This window comes from Lontra canadensis, unplaced genomic scaffold (genome assembly GCF_010015895.1).
Source record: "Lontra canadensis isolate GAN:19392208 unplaced genomic scaffold, GSC_riverotter_1.0 scaffold7, whole genome shotgun sequence".
NCBI classification, from domain to species: domain Eukaryota; kingdom Metazoa; phylum Chordata; class Mammalia; order Carnivora; family Mustelidae; genus Lontra; species Lontra canadensis.
Genome location: NW_022631001.1, coordinates 25,581,714 through 25,598,651, shown reverse-complemented (window position 1 = coordinate 25,598,651; position 16,938 = coordinate 25,581,714). Strand labels below are relative to the sequence as shown.

Genomic DNA, 16,938 nt, shown 5'->3' with positions numbered 1-16,938 from the left:
CTTTCCAGTTTGGTGACCGTGGCCATTGCTGCTATAAACATTGGGGTACAGATGGCCCTTCTTCTCACTACATCTGTGTCTTTGGGGTAAATACCCAGTAGTGCAATTGCAGGTTCATAGGGAAGCTCTATTTTTAATTTTTTTTTTTAATTTTTTAAATTTTATTTTTTTCTTATTCTATTTTTTTTTAATTTTTAAATTTATTTTCAGCGTAACAGTATTCATTGTTTCTGCACCACACCCAGTGCTCCATGCAATCCATGCCCTCTCCAATACCCACCACCTGGTTCCCCCAACCTCCCATCCCCCGCCCCTTCAAAACCCTCAGATTGTTTTTCAGAGTCCATAGTCTCTCATGGTTCACCTCCCCTTCCAATTTCCCTCAACTCCCTTCTCCTCTCTAACTCCCCTTGTCCTCCATGCTATTTGTTATGCTCCACAAATAAGTGAAACCATATGATAATTGACTCTCTCTGCTTGACTTATTTCACTCAGCATAATCTCTTCCAGTCCCGTCCATGTTGCTACAAAAGTTGGGGAGTTGAGAGAAATTGGAAGGGGAGGTGAACCATGAGAGACTATGGGCTCTGAAAAACAATCTGAGGATTTTGAAGGGGCGGAGGGTGGGAGGTTGGGGGAGCCAGGTGGTGGGTATTAAGGAGGGCACGTATTGCATGGAGCACTGGGTGTGGTGCAAAAACAATGAATTCTGTTATGCTAAAAAGAAATTAAAAAAAAAAAAAGCCAAAGGGTAGTGACCTGACAGAGCCATGAAGGGAGCAAAATTAAGGGCCAGCAATGAAAAAAGTATATGATAGGAAAAAAAAGAAAAAGCAATTAGTGCAATTCAGTGCTCTTTATCATGGGCCTATGTAAAATCTTAAAGGAACTTAATATCTGCAGTAAGAAGGCAACAAGGGAAGTGTGAGCTCAAACCCCTGGAGGAAAGGGCGTCTGAAGATGAGAATCTGAAGTGTACACAGACAAAGGGATATATATATTCATGTGCTAACGGGTCTCAAGAACACTTAAAGATGTGTACCTGAAATAAACAGGATAAGTGGAAAAAATGAAAATGTATTTTTTATTAGCAAAGCCCATTTATAAAGCTAAGATTTTACATCATGCAGATTGTTCTCCCATTATCTCAGCATCCTGATAGATGCCTGCCACAGCTTATTTCTAATAATTAAAATAAATGAATGACCAGAAAAAAAAAAAGTGTCCATTTTGGATTTAGCAACATAGACCACTGGTGATTTTGGCAAGTGAAGTCTGTATGAAGTGTGAGGGAAGGGAAAGTAGGAAAAGTCCAAATATTATGGGCTAAAAAATACGTGTGAGGTTAGGAAACCTAGACATGAATATTCTTTTAATAAGTTGGATGTGAAGGTAAAGAAAAAGTTATAAATAAATGGAAATTATAAAGTTTACTATACCTTGTGCTTAGCGTTTAGCCTTGAATATACATTTTTTTGGTGTTTAATTTTAGTTTTTAAATTTTTAATTTTATTTTATTTAGCTCTTTTTGTTAAGTAAACTCTGTGCTCAACATGGATCTTGAACTCACGATCCTGTGATTAAGGGTTGCATGCTCTACTGAATGAGCCAGCCAGGTGCCCCTTAAAGATACACTTTCATGGACTCTACAGTTAAGTCTTCAAAAATTTTATCTCGGTCATTAAAAGCATAATTCAACACAGGCATGTCTCTTCTACTACCTGAAAGACGGTAATACACTATCACTAGCTTTTCTTAGAAAATTTTATGGCAAAATAAATTACTATGTTGCTGCTTGAAAGGCTTAAGGAATTTCCAAGCTAAGTAGATAGCTGAGAGCATACTGCTGAGTGGCTGAAATTACAGAAAAAACATAAAGATATTTTTCACATTAATAAAACTCAACTCCTTAAATTGGTTTGACATTAGCTAAGTGTCACCTAAGACTCTATTATACTTACCCGCTGTTGGTGAACAATGTTTTTGTGCTCACGTGCCACACGTGTGGCCCATTTTCGAGCCTCCTTGTTTAGACTGTGCTCCTCTGTGGTACCAGTTTCCGATTCTAATTGTCGGCTCTACAACATAAGAGAGAACAGAGACCAAACATCATTATGCCTATTGAAATCACTACTGTTTGTAGGTGGACCAGAGAGCCTTCACTTAATCAGCACTCAAAACAAGCCCTGCTCCACTACTGTGGGCAGCAATGTCTCATATCAGAACATTAGCAGGACGGTATGAAACCATAAATGAACACCGGATTTTTCAGTTTGCACTGTTTAATATTGGAGCTTCACCTCTAATACTGTGGACTGATCCATTTTGGATGTGAAAAAAGCTAGCTAAACAAAGAAAAAAAAAAGTATTTATGCCAACTTACCATGACGCTAAAATGGTTACATAGGTAAAATGGAAACAACTCAATTGTTTTAATGGGATTTAAAAAAAGAATCAATGGATAAAAGTGAAGAGAACAAAACAATACAATAACACAACCTCTTTGTCCACAAAAATACTGGGCTTATTTTTTTTTTAAAGATTTTATTTATTTATTTGACAGAGAGAGAGAGATCACAAGTAGGCAGAGAGGCAGGCAGAGAGAGAGGGGGAAGTAGGCTCCCTGCTGAGCAGAGAGCCCAAATGTGGGGCTCAATCCCAGGAACCTGAGATCATGACCTGAGCCGAAGGCAGAGGCTTTAACCCACTCAGCCACCCAGGCACCCAAGATACTAGGTTTAAATTATTAAATTAGTTTCAGGTCCATCACCAATTCACTAAAAACCCTCAAACTAGGTTTTGCCCTTCCTCTGGACTTTAATATCATACGAGAGGGGTGCTTCATTAAATGATCAGTAAGGGTTTCTTCTAGCCCTAAAATACTACTATTCTGTTTCACAAACGACAAACTGCAAAATTTAAATTAGCAGTATTAATAGTTAGCCCCTACTATACAAAGTATAGTGAAAAGTGCTTCACATAACTTTTTTTTTTTTTTTAAAGATTTTATTTATTTATTTGACAGAGAGAGATCACAAGTAGACAGGCAGGCAGAGAGAGAGAGAGAGAGAGGGAAGCAGGCTCCCTGCCGAGCAGAGAGCCCGATACGGGACTCGATCCCAGGACCCTGAGATCATGACCTGAGCCGAAGGCAGCGGCTTAACCCACTGAGCCACCCAGGCGCCCTTGCTTCACATAACTTTTATAACAACCTCACGAGGTGATTCATATAGCCATCTTATAGAAAAGGAAACTGAGGCTCAGATGTTAAAATGTCTAGTGTCTACCAGATACTACATGTTACAACTCTGATTTATACAAGTCTGATTTCAGAATTAGAGCTCTTAACCACTAAACTATTTTAATTTTTTCTAAACTCTTAAGAACCCATGGAAAAAAACATCAAATAATTGGGAAAACAATCTCTTAAATATGAATTAATCCAAGAGGATTTTAATACAAAAAAGAAGCAAAATTTTACAGTGGGAAGATCTTGGAAAACTGACTTTTGCAAGGCCACACAGCTCAAAACTGGAAGAGTAAGTAGAATTTGGCTGTATTAAAAACTTATTATTTCTGCTGGGGGATTATAAGCAAGGTTCAAAAACTTTTACTCTATGCAGACGTTTCAACTAAAGCTAGATTATACAATGATAAATGCACTGAAACAGAGCAAAAGAATCAAAATAAAAATCTAACCAATTTCACAACTGATTCATTCTCTGGGCTATTAGAAATCTGGGACCCATCTTTATTATTGTGTTTTGCTTTGTAAAATACAATATTTTGTGGGATCTAGGCATTTACATTTTAATCCATTCTCAGAAGTCAAGGTTTATAATGTTAAAAGGTGGATGCAAATTGCAAATGCAATCTACATTAACCAGAGGAATCTAATGTATAAATGGAATGCAAGAAATGTGTATTCTGAAGAGCCCAGGCATAGGTTTTTAAGTCAGACAGACTTAGTTTTCATTCTATGTCCTTTATTATCTTTATGATCTTGGACATGTTTTTAATCTGAGTCTTAAGTCACATTTGAAAATTGGTGAAAATGCCAATCTCATAGGGGTTGTTAAGATAAAAGTAGCTCATATTATAAACATTCTCTTACACTAACTATATAATTAAGTATCCAATAAGTGGTAATTGTTAATGCTAAACACCCAGTTGAAAATAACTTGAAACAAAATATTGTTAGTATTAGTAAAAAATTCCACATAATTCCTAGGTTCTTGCTAGCCCAAAGAATGAATTAGAAACAAGACTGAAGGTATATTGAAAGATCAAGGCAGATCTCAAACAGAATGAACTTATACGGAACAGAATTGAGGAGAAAGAAGACAACTGATGGAGAAATTATATTTTTATCACTGAGCAACATTTTAGGAATAGGTAAGTGTGTTAAATGTGTACTGGCTACAGACAGGTCACAGCCCTAGTTGCTCACACATCATCTCTACCTTTTCATTGAGTATTTCCTGTGCTTAAGAGCTGGGGAAGTATAGATAGGGCCTTTTCCCCTTTCTCTGTGGGTTTATTATTCCTCAGATGGGAGTGTCCAATGACTAGGACAGACAACAAATGCCACTGACTGGGAGATGTGATTCTGTGATTCAAATTCAAATTAAAATTTTTTTTGTGATTTCTAAAATCAAGCCATGGAAAGAAATGTGGAAGCTACCTATAACTCAGGGTCTAGACAAATGAAAATTTCATACAAGGCAAACACAACCCAGATGTTAAACAACACACAGAGAAATGTTCTAATGCCATCTCTACCATCCAAGATTGCTGTAAATCAAGATCTAGTATAGACCAGATGGTGGTGTTAGCGGTGGCTGATTCTACCAAAGGAACTGCTAGTGACTGCTTCTTTTTGAAATGTTAGCTAATTTGATCCCTAGTTCAAACTCTTAACATTTTTCCTTTACTTCTTAAAAATGCATTTGAAACATAAGAGAATAATAACATCTATAAGCTATTAAGCACAACATTTTAAAGCACATTGCTATCTGCCTAAAGCAAAATATAAGAATTTAAAAATTATGTATCAAAAAGCACTATACCCTAGCTCTGAAAAAGTTCACTTATTGAACTTGATTATTTTTAAAAGAAACATATGTAATAATACCACGATTCTCAGAAAAATGGTGGCACAAAAATAATTCAAATAAATTAAAAACTGAAGAGAAATGATATAAGTACTTTCCTACCAGCTCTTTTTTAAAAATTTGACATAGAGAGAGAGAGATTACAAGCAGGCAGAGCATTGGGCAGAGATAGAGGGGGAAGTAGGCTCCCCGCTGAGCAGAGAACCCCATGCGGGGCTTGATCCCAGGATCCTGAGATCATGACTTGAGCTGAAGGCAGAGGCTTAACGCACTGAGCCACCCAGGCGCCCCTCCTATCAACTTTTAAGTATAGGACTGGTAGTTTTTCATTTGTCATTTGTCAACTTGGGTATTTGACAAGTTAGGTCAACTAAATGTGATTCTTGAGATCTTTGGAAACATCAGATTTTAGAAATCATACACATTTTAATAAAAAAAAATTACAGAAGCAGATGGGTCTTTTTCCATTCCCTCTGAGTAAAATAGCTTCCTTATTGTTTTTTGTATTGTCCTTCAAATCTCAGGTCACACGTATAGGGGGAGGGGCAGAGGGAGAGAATCTTCAAGTAGACTCCTCCACTTCAAGTAGAGCACAGAGCCCAACACTGCTGAATCCCACAACCTGAGAGCTCATCATGACTTGAGCTAAAACCAAGCCAGACGACTGACTGAGCCACCCAAGCGCCTCAGCGGTTACTTTTAAACAGTGATAGTTCAGGTGTAAACTTTCTACAGCATTCCTTTTTTATAATTAGAAAACTATACAGCTATGTTAATTTTTTTCTAAAAGGGTATTATTTATTGCATATTTAAGCTCTGTGCTAACTGCTTTACAAACATTATTTAGCTCTCAAAATAATCCTAACAATGATTCTCAATTTATAGGTATGGAATCCTAGGCTTAGAAAGGGTATGTGTCTTTTTTTAAAAGCCAGTATGTGGTGAATATAGAGCTTGTATTGAGTTCTCTTTGACTTTAGATTCCTTGCTACCTTACAACTGTATTGTCTCACCAATTGTTCTATATAGTTAATACCAATATTGATCAAATAAAGGCAGTAATATTGAAGAAGATATTGTTGAAATACAAATTTCCTTTGAATGAAGCTTTGGCTAGGCCATTTACTCAGAGGTAAGACAGCTTTTGCTTTCACTTCGTTTTTAGAAAAACAAAAGCCACGTTTCATATGAGTTTAAAAAGGCCTTCAGAGCCTTAGCAATGTTAATCTTTTTTGAAAGTTCCCAATTTTTTACAGAATAAAAATACTAGTCTTTTCAAATTTATAAAGTTATTAAATAACTTTAAAGAACTACATGACAGAAATTAATATTCTACTATTCTAGATATATCAGTTTTTAAGTCATCTTAATTATTTGTCCTTAAGATATGATTTCAGTTCACTTTAGGATTAACATAAGCGCATAGAAGTTAAGACAGGCATCTGAGCATATGCTCAGAGGGCAAATTGAGTAGGGATAGAAAAGATGATTTCATACAAGAAACATTGTCATAATTTTTCAAGTCTGTTACCAAAATATAACCATGTGAAAGACAGAAAAAGAGATAGTCATACATAATGAATGAAAACTAGCATTTACATAGCAAAATACTAGCATTTCAACCTAATTTCAAAAGATAATGTTAGGGTTGTCAAGCCAATGTCATATGCCAAGAACAATCCAGTTATTAACCCTTATTCAAGGGATTTGTACTAGTATTTTTCAGCTTATTGGTATATATTTATTGTGTTAAATATTTAATCCACTTCAGTTTTTTATGAAATTTAATAATATATTGTTAATTATTTCAAGAAAATTATTTTTACTTGTTTTACTCTTCAAGTAAAAAGCATCTGGATCTGCACAGGTTATTATATCTCTAGTACTCATGTTTATACCGGTCCATGGTCCTATAATTTTGAAATTCACAATGCTCTGAAAAATCACAGGCGTTTTAGGTAAGTTTGGAGCCACAGCTCAGGTGTGGCAAAATTTGACTTGAACCAAAGAGACGTTATTTATGGTTTTTATTTATTTCACTTGGTATAACTACTCAAATGTTTTACTGCAAAAATACTATGCTTGATCATGAGGTCCTTCCCCTTGTTTTAGGGTGTTATACAATATATGGTATATGGATCACCCTTCTAAAACCTGAAAAAGTCCGTTATTTTTTTTTTAATGTTTTATTTTTAAGTAATCTCTACACCAAACATGGGGCTTAAACTCACAACCCCAAGATCAAGAGTCCTATGCTCTACCAACTGAGCCAGTCAGGTGCCCCTAAAAATCCAGGATATATCTATGTTATTTTATTTATTCATTTTCAAGATTTTATTTTTAAAAAATATGGAACGCTTCATGAATCTGCGTGTCATCCTTGCACAGGGGTCATGCTAAACTTCTCTGTATTGTTCCAATTTTAATATATACGGTGCTGAAGTGAGCACTGAAAAATTTTAAGTTTTGAAACACATCTGACCTGAAGGCTTTTGTTGGGAGACTGTGAACCTCTAAGTCACATATTTTAAATATATCATACAACTTGGAAAGGAGTGAAGCAGTGCTCTTCATGAATCATAACTTATTCTGACTATACTTGGAGAGTAGCAGGAGCTCACAACTGGGTTGAGAGTGCGTAGTCCCTCTGGGAAGCAAATGGGAGCTATTAGATACCAAAGGTAAATTTAAGAGAAAAACCTGTCCTTCAGTTATGCCATGAAAACAAGACAAAAAAAAACAACAAAAAAACAACAACAAAACCACTGTTTCTGACACTCTCTAGATATATCTAGAGCCTGACTGGTTGGAACAGCCACAGGAGGAGTACGCCTTTACTCTGGCAGCTCTCACAGAGATTCTGCTTTAAGCACTATAATCACAGGCTAAATAAAAAAGTGAACTCCCAGGCTCTTTTGTGTCGGTAACCTTACCAAGGAATCTGTGGGAAGCTCTAGATACCTATAGATGGTTAGAGAATGCATCAAATCCAGAGAAAGCACAAAGACTCATTATATAGATGGTAGGTTTTCTATGAAAAGCAAGTAAGTCCTTTTTGAAAGACTGAAGAACTTAGGACAAGCCCCTCTGAACACTTGACTGCCAGCACTGCTGTTTCTGGAGAGCAACACTTTAGTCTATAATCAGAGCCTTTCATTTTTGGATACCGTGGTGGGTATATGTATAGAAGGATGGTACCTACTTACAAGGAGGATTTTCCACAAATTCTCTATCATAGTGCTTTCACGTTCATATGCCAATGCTATAGGTAATACAAGACTTCCATCAGCAGATAAAGCCACTCACTAACAATGAGAAATTTGAAGTAGTTTCCCTGTATAGTATACTGGTCCCATATAGTCTTTAAGGACAAGGTTAACTTTTGGTAAATATTTTTCTTAGTTTTATTGAGAAATAATTGACATACATCACTATATAAGTTTAAGGCATATAGCATGTTAGTTTGATTTAAATGTATTGTACATATTTTTAATAAATGCATAAAATGCCCTGCTTAGCAAAAATTTAATGTGCAAAAGTCCTGAATTACAGCAAGTGGCCATTTTACTTAATATTTAATCTTTAGATGGTAGAAATAAATATCACAACAATAAATAGCAGGAAAAGATCATACATCAGAAATTTGTCAGCTATTTTTTTTTAAAAGGCTTTATTTATTAGAGACAGAGAGAGAGAGAGAGCCTGCACACAAGTGGGAAGAGCTGCAGAGGGAGAGGGAAGCAGGCTCCCCGCTGAGCAGGGAGACCCATGCGGGGCTTGATACCAGAACCCTGAGATCATGACCTGAGCCAAAGTCAGCCACTTAACTGACTAAGCCACCCAGGGACCCCTGTCAACTATTTTTTATATTTGTGATACTATGATAAAAATGTCAGCTTATGCTATCTGTGAAGATCTTGTTATTTGCAGTTCAGGAAAGGTAAAAAGGAAAGTCTTCATATCCCCACCAGGAAATATGGGGGGAAAGTTTCCATAAGTTTTTCCTGCCTTAAATGCAAACATGTGTGTTTCCTGTATTATTCCCCATCCAGGTTAAATAGGATAGGAGATCCTTTTCATTGGACATGAGGAAATGTCCTTAAGGGCACACATCACTATTTGTGGTAATGGAAGGGACAAACACTGAGGTGTATGTAGGGCAGAGGTGCCGAAAAGTTAAGAGGGGTGAGAACGGACACTAATTGTTAGCTACTGGCTGCTGTTTATTCCACACAGATTGCTTTTTAGGCTTACAAACTGTTAAGAAATATGTTGATGAGATCCACACTGTGGAATGAAAAAAGAACAGAAGTCCCAAGGGACTTTCAGTCAACTCAATAAGAGAGTTAAATGGGGGGTACCATGAATATAAAAGTGTTACAAGACTTCATAATCTTTATAATGTCTCCTATATTTGATATTTTGCTGTTTCCTATAGCAATTAGGGGCAATACCTAAAAAAATCAAATATGCTTGTTTTGTGGGAAGATGGGGAAAAAAAGACAGTCAACATTTATTCTGTATCTACTATGTGCCAGGTACTGAGTCAAATGCTTAAGTATCTCATTTAATTTTCAAATAGATTAAAGTCTTCAACATTTACATAGGAGAAGGCTGAATCAGAGAGGTTAAATATATATAAACATATAAATAAAATAAACACAGCCAGCAAATAGCACAGCCAGGATCTGACTCCAAAGCTCATGATTTCTCACTGTATGACACCTGGATTAATTTCTAAAACAAGTATGACCCATGTGACAGCTGAATGACTCTCCAAAATTGGGATCCTAGTATATATATGTACTTGTCATATAGAAAATCCTCTCTTTTGGGGGTTAGGGAAATTTTAGGGTACATCTCATATTCTTTGAATAATCCTGCATTAAAAACTCCTTTCAGCATAAACAATGAATTCTGTTACACTGAAAAGAAAAAAAAAAAAAAGCATTTCACAAAATAAGATACAAAACGGCCAATAAATATATATGTATACTCAAAATTAATAATCATACAAATATAAACTAAATGAAATATGGTATGCAAAATTTAAAAAAAACAAACTCCTTTCAGCAAAGAAAGGTGAATATTACTCTTTTCAACTTTCTGGTATCATCTGAAAAATGGTATTTGAGGATATAAAGAAAGGACACTGTAGAAATCAATAACTATATGGAAATAAAGGCAAGAAAATCAGTGTTAACCATGAGACAGCTACTAAGTTACTACATTAGATGAAACTTGCCACTGATCATTGTCACTTGTAATAATATTATAGTTAACACTAAGATCCCCAATCTAATTCTATGACTATACAAAATAGAAATAATTGCGTATTTATAAAGCCATTTTGGCCAGTTTCTTCTGGTATATCACTCTAAAGCATGAATCAAAATAATCATATATTGAAATAAAATGATAACAAATTTCGATTTATCAGCAAGTAAAGATAAGTCAAAAAACAAAAAGGGTACAATCATTTCAAGCCTTTAGTTAACTTTGACAGTAATATTGTGACTGTATGCTCTTATCTGGTTTTCAACTTCTGCAGGAAAAATATTACAATTTGAAATGGGTTATATTAAAAAAGGCTTCAGCTTCCCCTTGATAAAGGCAAGATTAGCTCTACAATTCTTTCCAACATGCCTCTCCAGGAAAACAAAGGTGCTTCAGACAAGATGAAAAATGAGAAGTTCAATCCTTTCACTATAAATAGGGAAGGAAATGCTTAATTTATATAGGAAAATGGAAAGCCCCAGTTTACACAATCAGTGGCCCTTTACACACCCGAACACATTTTTAATCCCAATACCAGGTTCCACCCTTCATTAACATGCAAACCCACACATCCCATCTCCCCCACCCTTGACCCACACCCCCATATACCTCAGCTATGGTCATTCTCAGAGCACTGACAGGGGAGAGCTCAATATCCACCAGTTGGGCAGCTTTTAAACTCTGCCCAGTAAAGATTGCACAAGGACAGAAAACAGCATAGTTAGAACTTTAAGGCAAACAGGGACATGCAGCTAAGAACATTTAGCACAGTGTCTAGAAACAGAATAGGATTTAGGATTGTAGCTGGGCCTTGAACAAGTGAAATGAGAGTCTACTGTTATTCTGATTTTTCTGAGGAAAATGGGCAAAGATAAAATAATCTTGAATTAGTTGCAATTTTAAGTCAAGCTTGGTGAACCTGTCCACACCCTGTATCTTCTAATGCTCTGCTTCATTCCTCTCAGGTAAAGAAGTGAAATTATAGGATGTCACTGAGTCATTAAGCAAAAGTTGAATGATTGAAAAAGGAACTAACATAAAGGGCAAGGGTGATAATCTAGAGGTAAATGCTGATTTCCTATATTTCTTTATATAGCCACGAACAGGGCTCCTTAAAATGTAAGAAAAGTAATAAAGATAACTCTAGTAAAGGTCTATTAAACTGAGACCATGAAACTGTGATATCATAAATTCCCCTGGTTCTGATTCCATGTTTACTAAAAGACCTTACGAATATAATTTGACATCCCTCTTGGCTTGCCCACATTGAAAGAATGTGCTAGATATGCCAACATGTGCTTTCTTAACTTGCAGAAGTTGACTGTCTTTTTTTTTTTTATGTTATCAAATTAGCATTTTGGTTCTGTTGTTTTTAATTCAAATAATGGCAAACATTTTTCATAAACTGAAGGATAAAATGCATGATTAATATCTGCTTTTTAAAATATTGCCAATTTGAGAATTTATGTTAATGCTCTGACATTCTAGGAAATCTGAAAGGAATGAAAAAGGGTAATTTTTTATAAAGCCAACCAAAATATGTGCAGGCACACATTCACTGTTCTGTTTATTGATTCTACTCTGGTTAAAATTTAACCACTGGTTTCTTTGGAAGGGTGTCCATGTGAAGAATTTCATGGATAGAAAGTATAAATTATGTTTGAATTGAAAAAAAAATTTTAATGAATATTTTTTTCTTCTCTCTGTTCAGTTTGCAGGTTTTTAGTTACATATCTTAGAACTTAACCTCATTTAAGTTGCTAACATAAAGATACTGGGTTTTAGTCACATTTTAGAAAGGAGAAATGGCTGTTTCTCTGCATACTTACAATTTTGTTATGAAATTAAGGAGACACACTCAGCTTTTTCTGTCTAGTTCAAGGATAATAGTTATCTGAGCACAAACATAGCTTAAAAACAAATGGAATGAAAATCTGGAATTCCCTTACAGTATCGCTGTCACAGGGCTGGAACTGGAAAGGCTGGGGTTTGTGAAATACAGCATTCTCTTGTAAAAACAGCTGAAGATTATAGTCCCGTACCACCTAAAGAGAAAATAAAGTATCTTTAAGTCTTTAATAAAGTTATGATGCCGAGTAATTATATTTTAAAGTTTAAGATTTATTCTGTTGCTTTCCAAAAATGAGAAATCATCCAACACTATGTGATCAAAAGAAAATGGTAAGTACACATTTTTTTTTCATTTTAGATAACAGTTGTTACTTATGTGTCCTATTTTCTCAATAGTCTAAATATGGAAAGTACTAGTTTAGAAACTAGCCCAGATTGTAGGACTAGATAATAGGCAATATTTTAAGACAGAAAAAAGATAGCAATTATGCAAAAAGTTGCTCTTTTTAATGAGGGCAGTGGGATGAAAGCAGGGAAGCACATTAGTCCCTTAGGTCTCTCCCAGCTATAAAGTTTTGTAGACCTCTTAAAGTCTGCTATATGGAGACTGTCACCTACTAGGAAACTTCCAGATAACCCCATCCATAGCATAAAATAGTATTAAAACAATTTTTTAAAAGTAGGCACCATGCTCAAAGTGGGGGGTTGAACTCATGACCCCGAGATCAAAAGCCACATGCTCTAATGACTGTGCCAGAAGACACTCTACAAAATAGTATTTTTATAGTACTTCTTGACATCATTTCTAGGAAATTACATTTTTTTTAAGATTTTTTTTTTTTTTTCATTTTAAACTAATCTCTATACCCGACTGGGGCTGGAACCTACAACCCCAAGATCAAGCAGTCGTGCACTCCACAGAGCCAGCCAGGTACCCCTAGGAGGTTACATTCTACCTACCATCTTAAATCATACCAAGGAATTCAAATAGAAGGGGAACTCCAATACACAGAAGGCAGCAAAGCAAATAGTGCAGAAAGACAGCCATCTGAGGAGGCTTCACTGCACTATATACTGGGAAAGAGTGGAAATCAACAACATTTGATTGTGCAGAAACCCATTTTCCATTTTGCTACAGGGCTTACCCTTCACTTATTTTCCATGACCACCTCTGCCAGAGGATGGGCAGAAGAAGAAAAGCTTAAAGTAGCTCTGTAGCTATACCTTAGTAGTTCTGGGAAAAAGTTTATTGAAGAGATAGAGAAAGGAGGGGTTATATTTTACATTTTATTTATCAGCACAAACCCAGTTCCCTACTGCTCATTCAACAACCATTTACTGAGAGAGCTTACCAAGCCCAGTGCTAAATGCAGAGGTGAGGGTAATATATAGATGAATAAAGATGAAACAAGGTTAGCATCTTCAAGGAATTTATAATCTGGAAAGTGGGAGAACCAGATAGTACACAATTAAATACACTGTGGAAGTATGTAGAGGGTACTAGGAGAAACAAAAGACGGTGAGGAGAGCTTGGCAGAATTCTGTCAGGCAAGGCTGGCTGAATAAATGTATTCTCAAAGGGAAGTGCATTTTATTTTCCCTGGATTCCAGTTTTAAGCTGTGAAAACTCTTGATACACCTCTGAGAGCCTCATTAATCACCATGCAGAAAAAGCTAAGAGGATCACCCCTGTAGTTACAACCTTTTTAGATTTTTAACTTCATTATAACATATATAAAAGTAGAGACAACAAACCCACCTGCCTCTTCCACCCCCAACTATACTGAAGCAAGTCTCAGACATATCTTTTCATCCATAAATATTTCAGTATGATATCTAAAAGACAAGGACTGTTTTAAAAACCCTACCCATATTAAAATTCACAATAAATGCTTATAAAACAACCAGTAAGTGTTCAAGTTTCCCTGATTGTTTGATTATTTTTAAGTTTTTCGGCAGGATCAAAATAAGGCGCCCACAGTGCAGGTGGATGATGTTGCTTAGGTTTCTTTTCATATAGAGGCTCCTTCTTTCTTCCACCTCTTTTTTTCTCTCTTTCAGTTTGCTGAAGAAAACTGTGTTTTTGTCCTGTAGCATTTCCCACAGTCTGAATTTTGTTGACTGCATCCTTGTAGTTTTCTGTTTTCTGTATGTCCTATAAGTTGATGCTTGATTGCATTCAGGGTTTTTTTGTTTTGTTTCTTGCAAGGTGGTGTTTAATTCCATGAGAAGGCTTGCCTCTGACTTACCCCTTTTTTTATGATATTAAACACTAGAGTGGCCTGAATAGTGGCCCCTAAAAATGTATGTCCATGTCCTAAGCCCTGGAACCTGTTTATGTTACCTCATTTGCAAAAGGATCTTTGCAGATGTAACTAGATTAAAGATTTTGAAATCATTCCAGATTCCCTTGATGGGCCCTAAATCCAATGATAAGAATCTGTATAAAAGACACACAGAAGATAACACAGAAGAAAAGCCAGTGTGACCATGGTAGCAGAGATCAGAGTAATGTGGCCACAAGTGAAAGAATGCCTAAAGCCGCCAGAAGCTGGGAGAGCCAAGGACTGATTTTCCCCTAAAATGGTTTGAGGGCATGTAGCTATGCCAATCCTTTGATTTTGACTTCAGGGCTCCTGAACTCAGAGGGAATAAATTTCTGTTGTTTTAAGCCACGTAGTTTATGGTAATTTGTATAGTAGCCCTATGAAACTAATGTAACAGGCCTATGATGATAAATGCCTAAATCTGTTGGAGGATGCAAGAACTAGAGATTTTTTTCTCCTTTTTCTTATTATTCTAAACAAGGAATTCAATCATTCCCTTTTCATTTATTAGCTGGAATAATTTATGAAAGGAACTTTGCAAGGTGACTATTTAATTACCTAGAGGTATAGTTTGTATAAGGAAGGCAAAATAAACAATTAATTCTTTCCTTTTATTATCTAGTTTCCCAACTGAGTTGTTTCCCTAGAAACCTCCAAAGAATACTTAATTATAACTTTAATAAATTATTATTATGAAGACATGGCTTCAAAAATATTCAATGTGTTTTAGTTCACTGCAGTTACCATCAGTGATGCTAAAATTACCTCATCTTTGGCCAGTAAAATCGCATCCTGAGTCCTTTTGACATGACCTAGTAGTTTCTGATAATTTTGCTGGTTTCTTTGGTTTTTATTATGACAAATTATTTAAGGTTGATCTATTTCATGCCCCAGACCTGGAGAATCGCACCTATTTTCCCTAAAAGCCTTGTCTTTTTCCCCCATCCCTAAATGAGAAGAGAGTATTTAGAAAACAAAATCTGGACACTAGAGGTACTAGGTTAGTCACTGGTCTTTTTCTCAACGACTTTATTTTGAAAGGAAGTCACAAGGAGATCCTATGTACCTCTCAATGCTGGCATCTTGCATAACTATAGCAAATATGAGAATCAGGAAATCAACTTTGGTACAAAGGATAGAGCTTATTTAGATTTCACCGTTTATATTAACTGATTTGGGTGTATGTGTGTAGAGGTCTATGCAATTTTATCACATGTGTAGCTTCCTGTAACCAACACCAGAATCAGATGGTTAACTGAACCACCCCGCAGACTCCCTTATGCTGCTCTGTCGTAGCTATATCCACTCTTCTCATCCCTGATTTCTGGCAACCACGAACCTGTTGTCCAGCTCTTTAACATGTTATTTCACAAATATTATATGATGGACTCAGGCAGCACAGCTTTAAAAAAAATTATTTATTTATTAGAGAGAGAGAGTGCACAAGCAGGGGGAGAGCCGGAGGGAGAGAGGGGATCTCCCTGCTGAGCACAGAGCTCAGCAAGGGCTTGATCTCATGACCCTGAGATCATGACCTGAACCAAAATCATGAGTCAGCGGCTTAACTGACTGAGCCATCCAGGCACCTGGGCACCTGTCTTTTTAAGATTTCCTTTTTATGGGGCACCTGGGTGGCTCAGTGGGTTAAAGCCTCTGCCTTCGGCTCAGGTCATGATCCCAGAGTCCTGGGATCGAGCCCTGCGTCGGGCTCTCTGCTCTGCAGGAAGCCTGCTTCCTCCCCTCTCTCTCTGCCTGCCTCTCTCCCTACTTGTGATCTCTGTCTGTCAAATAAATAAAATCTTTAAAAAAAACAAAAAAAGCTACCCCAGTGGGTAAAAAATGATATTTCACTGTGGTTTTTATTTCCATTTCTCTAATGACTAATTATGTTAAACATCTTTTTATGTGCTTATTGGCCATTTGTATATCTTTTTTTTTTTTTCTTTTTAAAGATTATTTGAGGGAGAGTGAGCAAGCAAGCAGGGGGAAGGGCAGAGCAAGAGGGAGAGAATCACAAGCAGACTCCCCACTTCATGTGGAGCCAAAGACAGGGCTCAGTCTCATGACCTGTAAGATCAAGACCTGAGCTGAAACCAAGAGCTGGACGCTTAATGCACTGAACTACTCAGGTGCCCCTGTATATCCTCTTTAGACAAATGTCTATTCAGGTCCTTTGCTCATTTTTAAGTTGGGTCATTTGTCTTTTTGTTGAGTTGTAACAGTTCTTTATATATTCTAGATTTTAAAACCTTATTAGACAAATGATTGTAAATAATTTTAAATACTAAACAGTAAATAGTAATTATTATAAATAATTTTGCCCTCCCATGGGCTGTCCATTCCATATTCTTGATAATGTTCTTTGATAC

At 36.2% G+C, this 16,938-nt stretch overlaps 1 protein-coding gene and 1 non-coding gene across 7 annotated transcripts in view; both read right to left on the bottom strand.

Annotated features, from left to right (window-relative positions):
- The window catches only part of FCHSD2 (FCH and double SH3 domains 2), a 295,916-nt gene that overhangs the window by 45,091 nt on the left and 233,887 nt on the right, over positions 1-16,938 (bottom strand). For 5 of the 6 annotated variants that reach the window (XM_032853162.1, XM_032853161.1, XM_032853163.1 and 2 more), the window contains 3 exons: positions 12,341-12,436; positions 11,001-11,072; positions 1,962-2,078 (listed from right to left, as the gene is read on the bottom strand). In XM_032853162.1, coding sequence (XP_032709053.1) covers positions 1,962-2,078; positions 11,001-11,072; positions 12,341-12,436 — 285 coding nt within the window. The remainder of the gene's footprint in view (positions 1-1,961; positions 2,079-11,000; positions 11,073-12,340; positions 12,437-16,938) is intronic. The other variant, XM_032853164.1, reaches the window with a different exon arrangement.
- LOC116865463 lies at positions 7,458-7,564 on the bottom strand. The gene has a single exon (XR_004382193.1). It is a non-coding gene; the product is annotated as a U6 spliceosomal RNA (small nuclear RNA).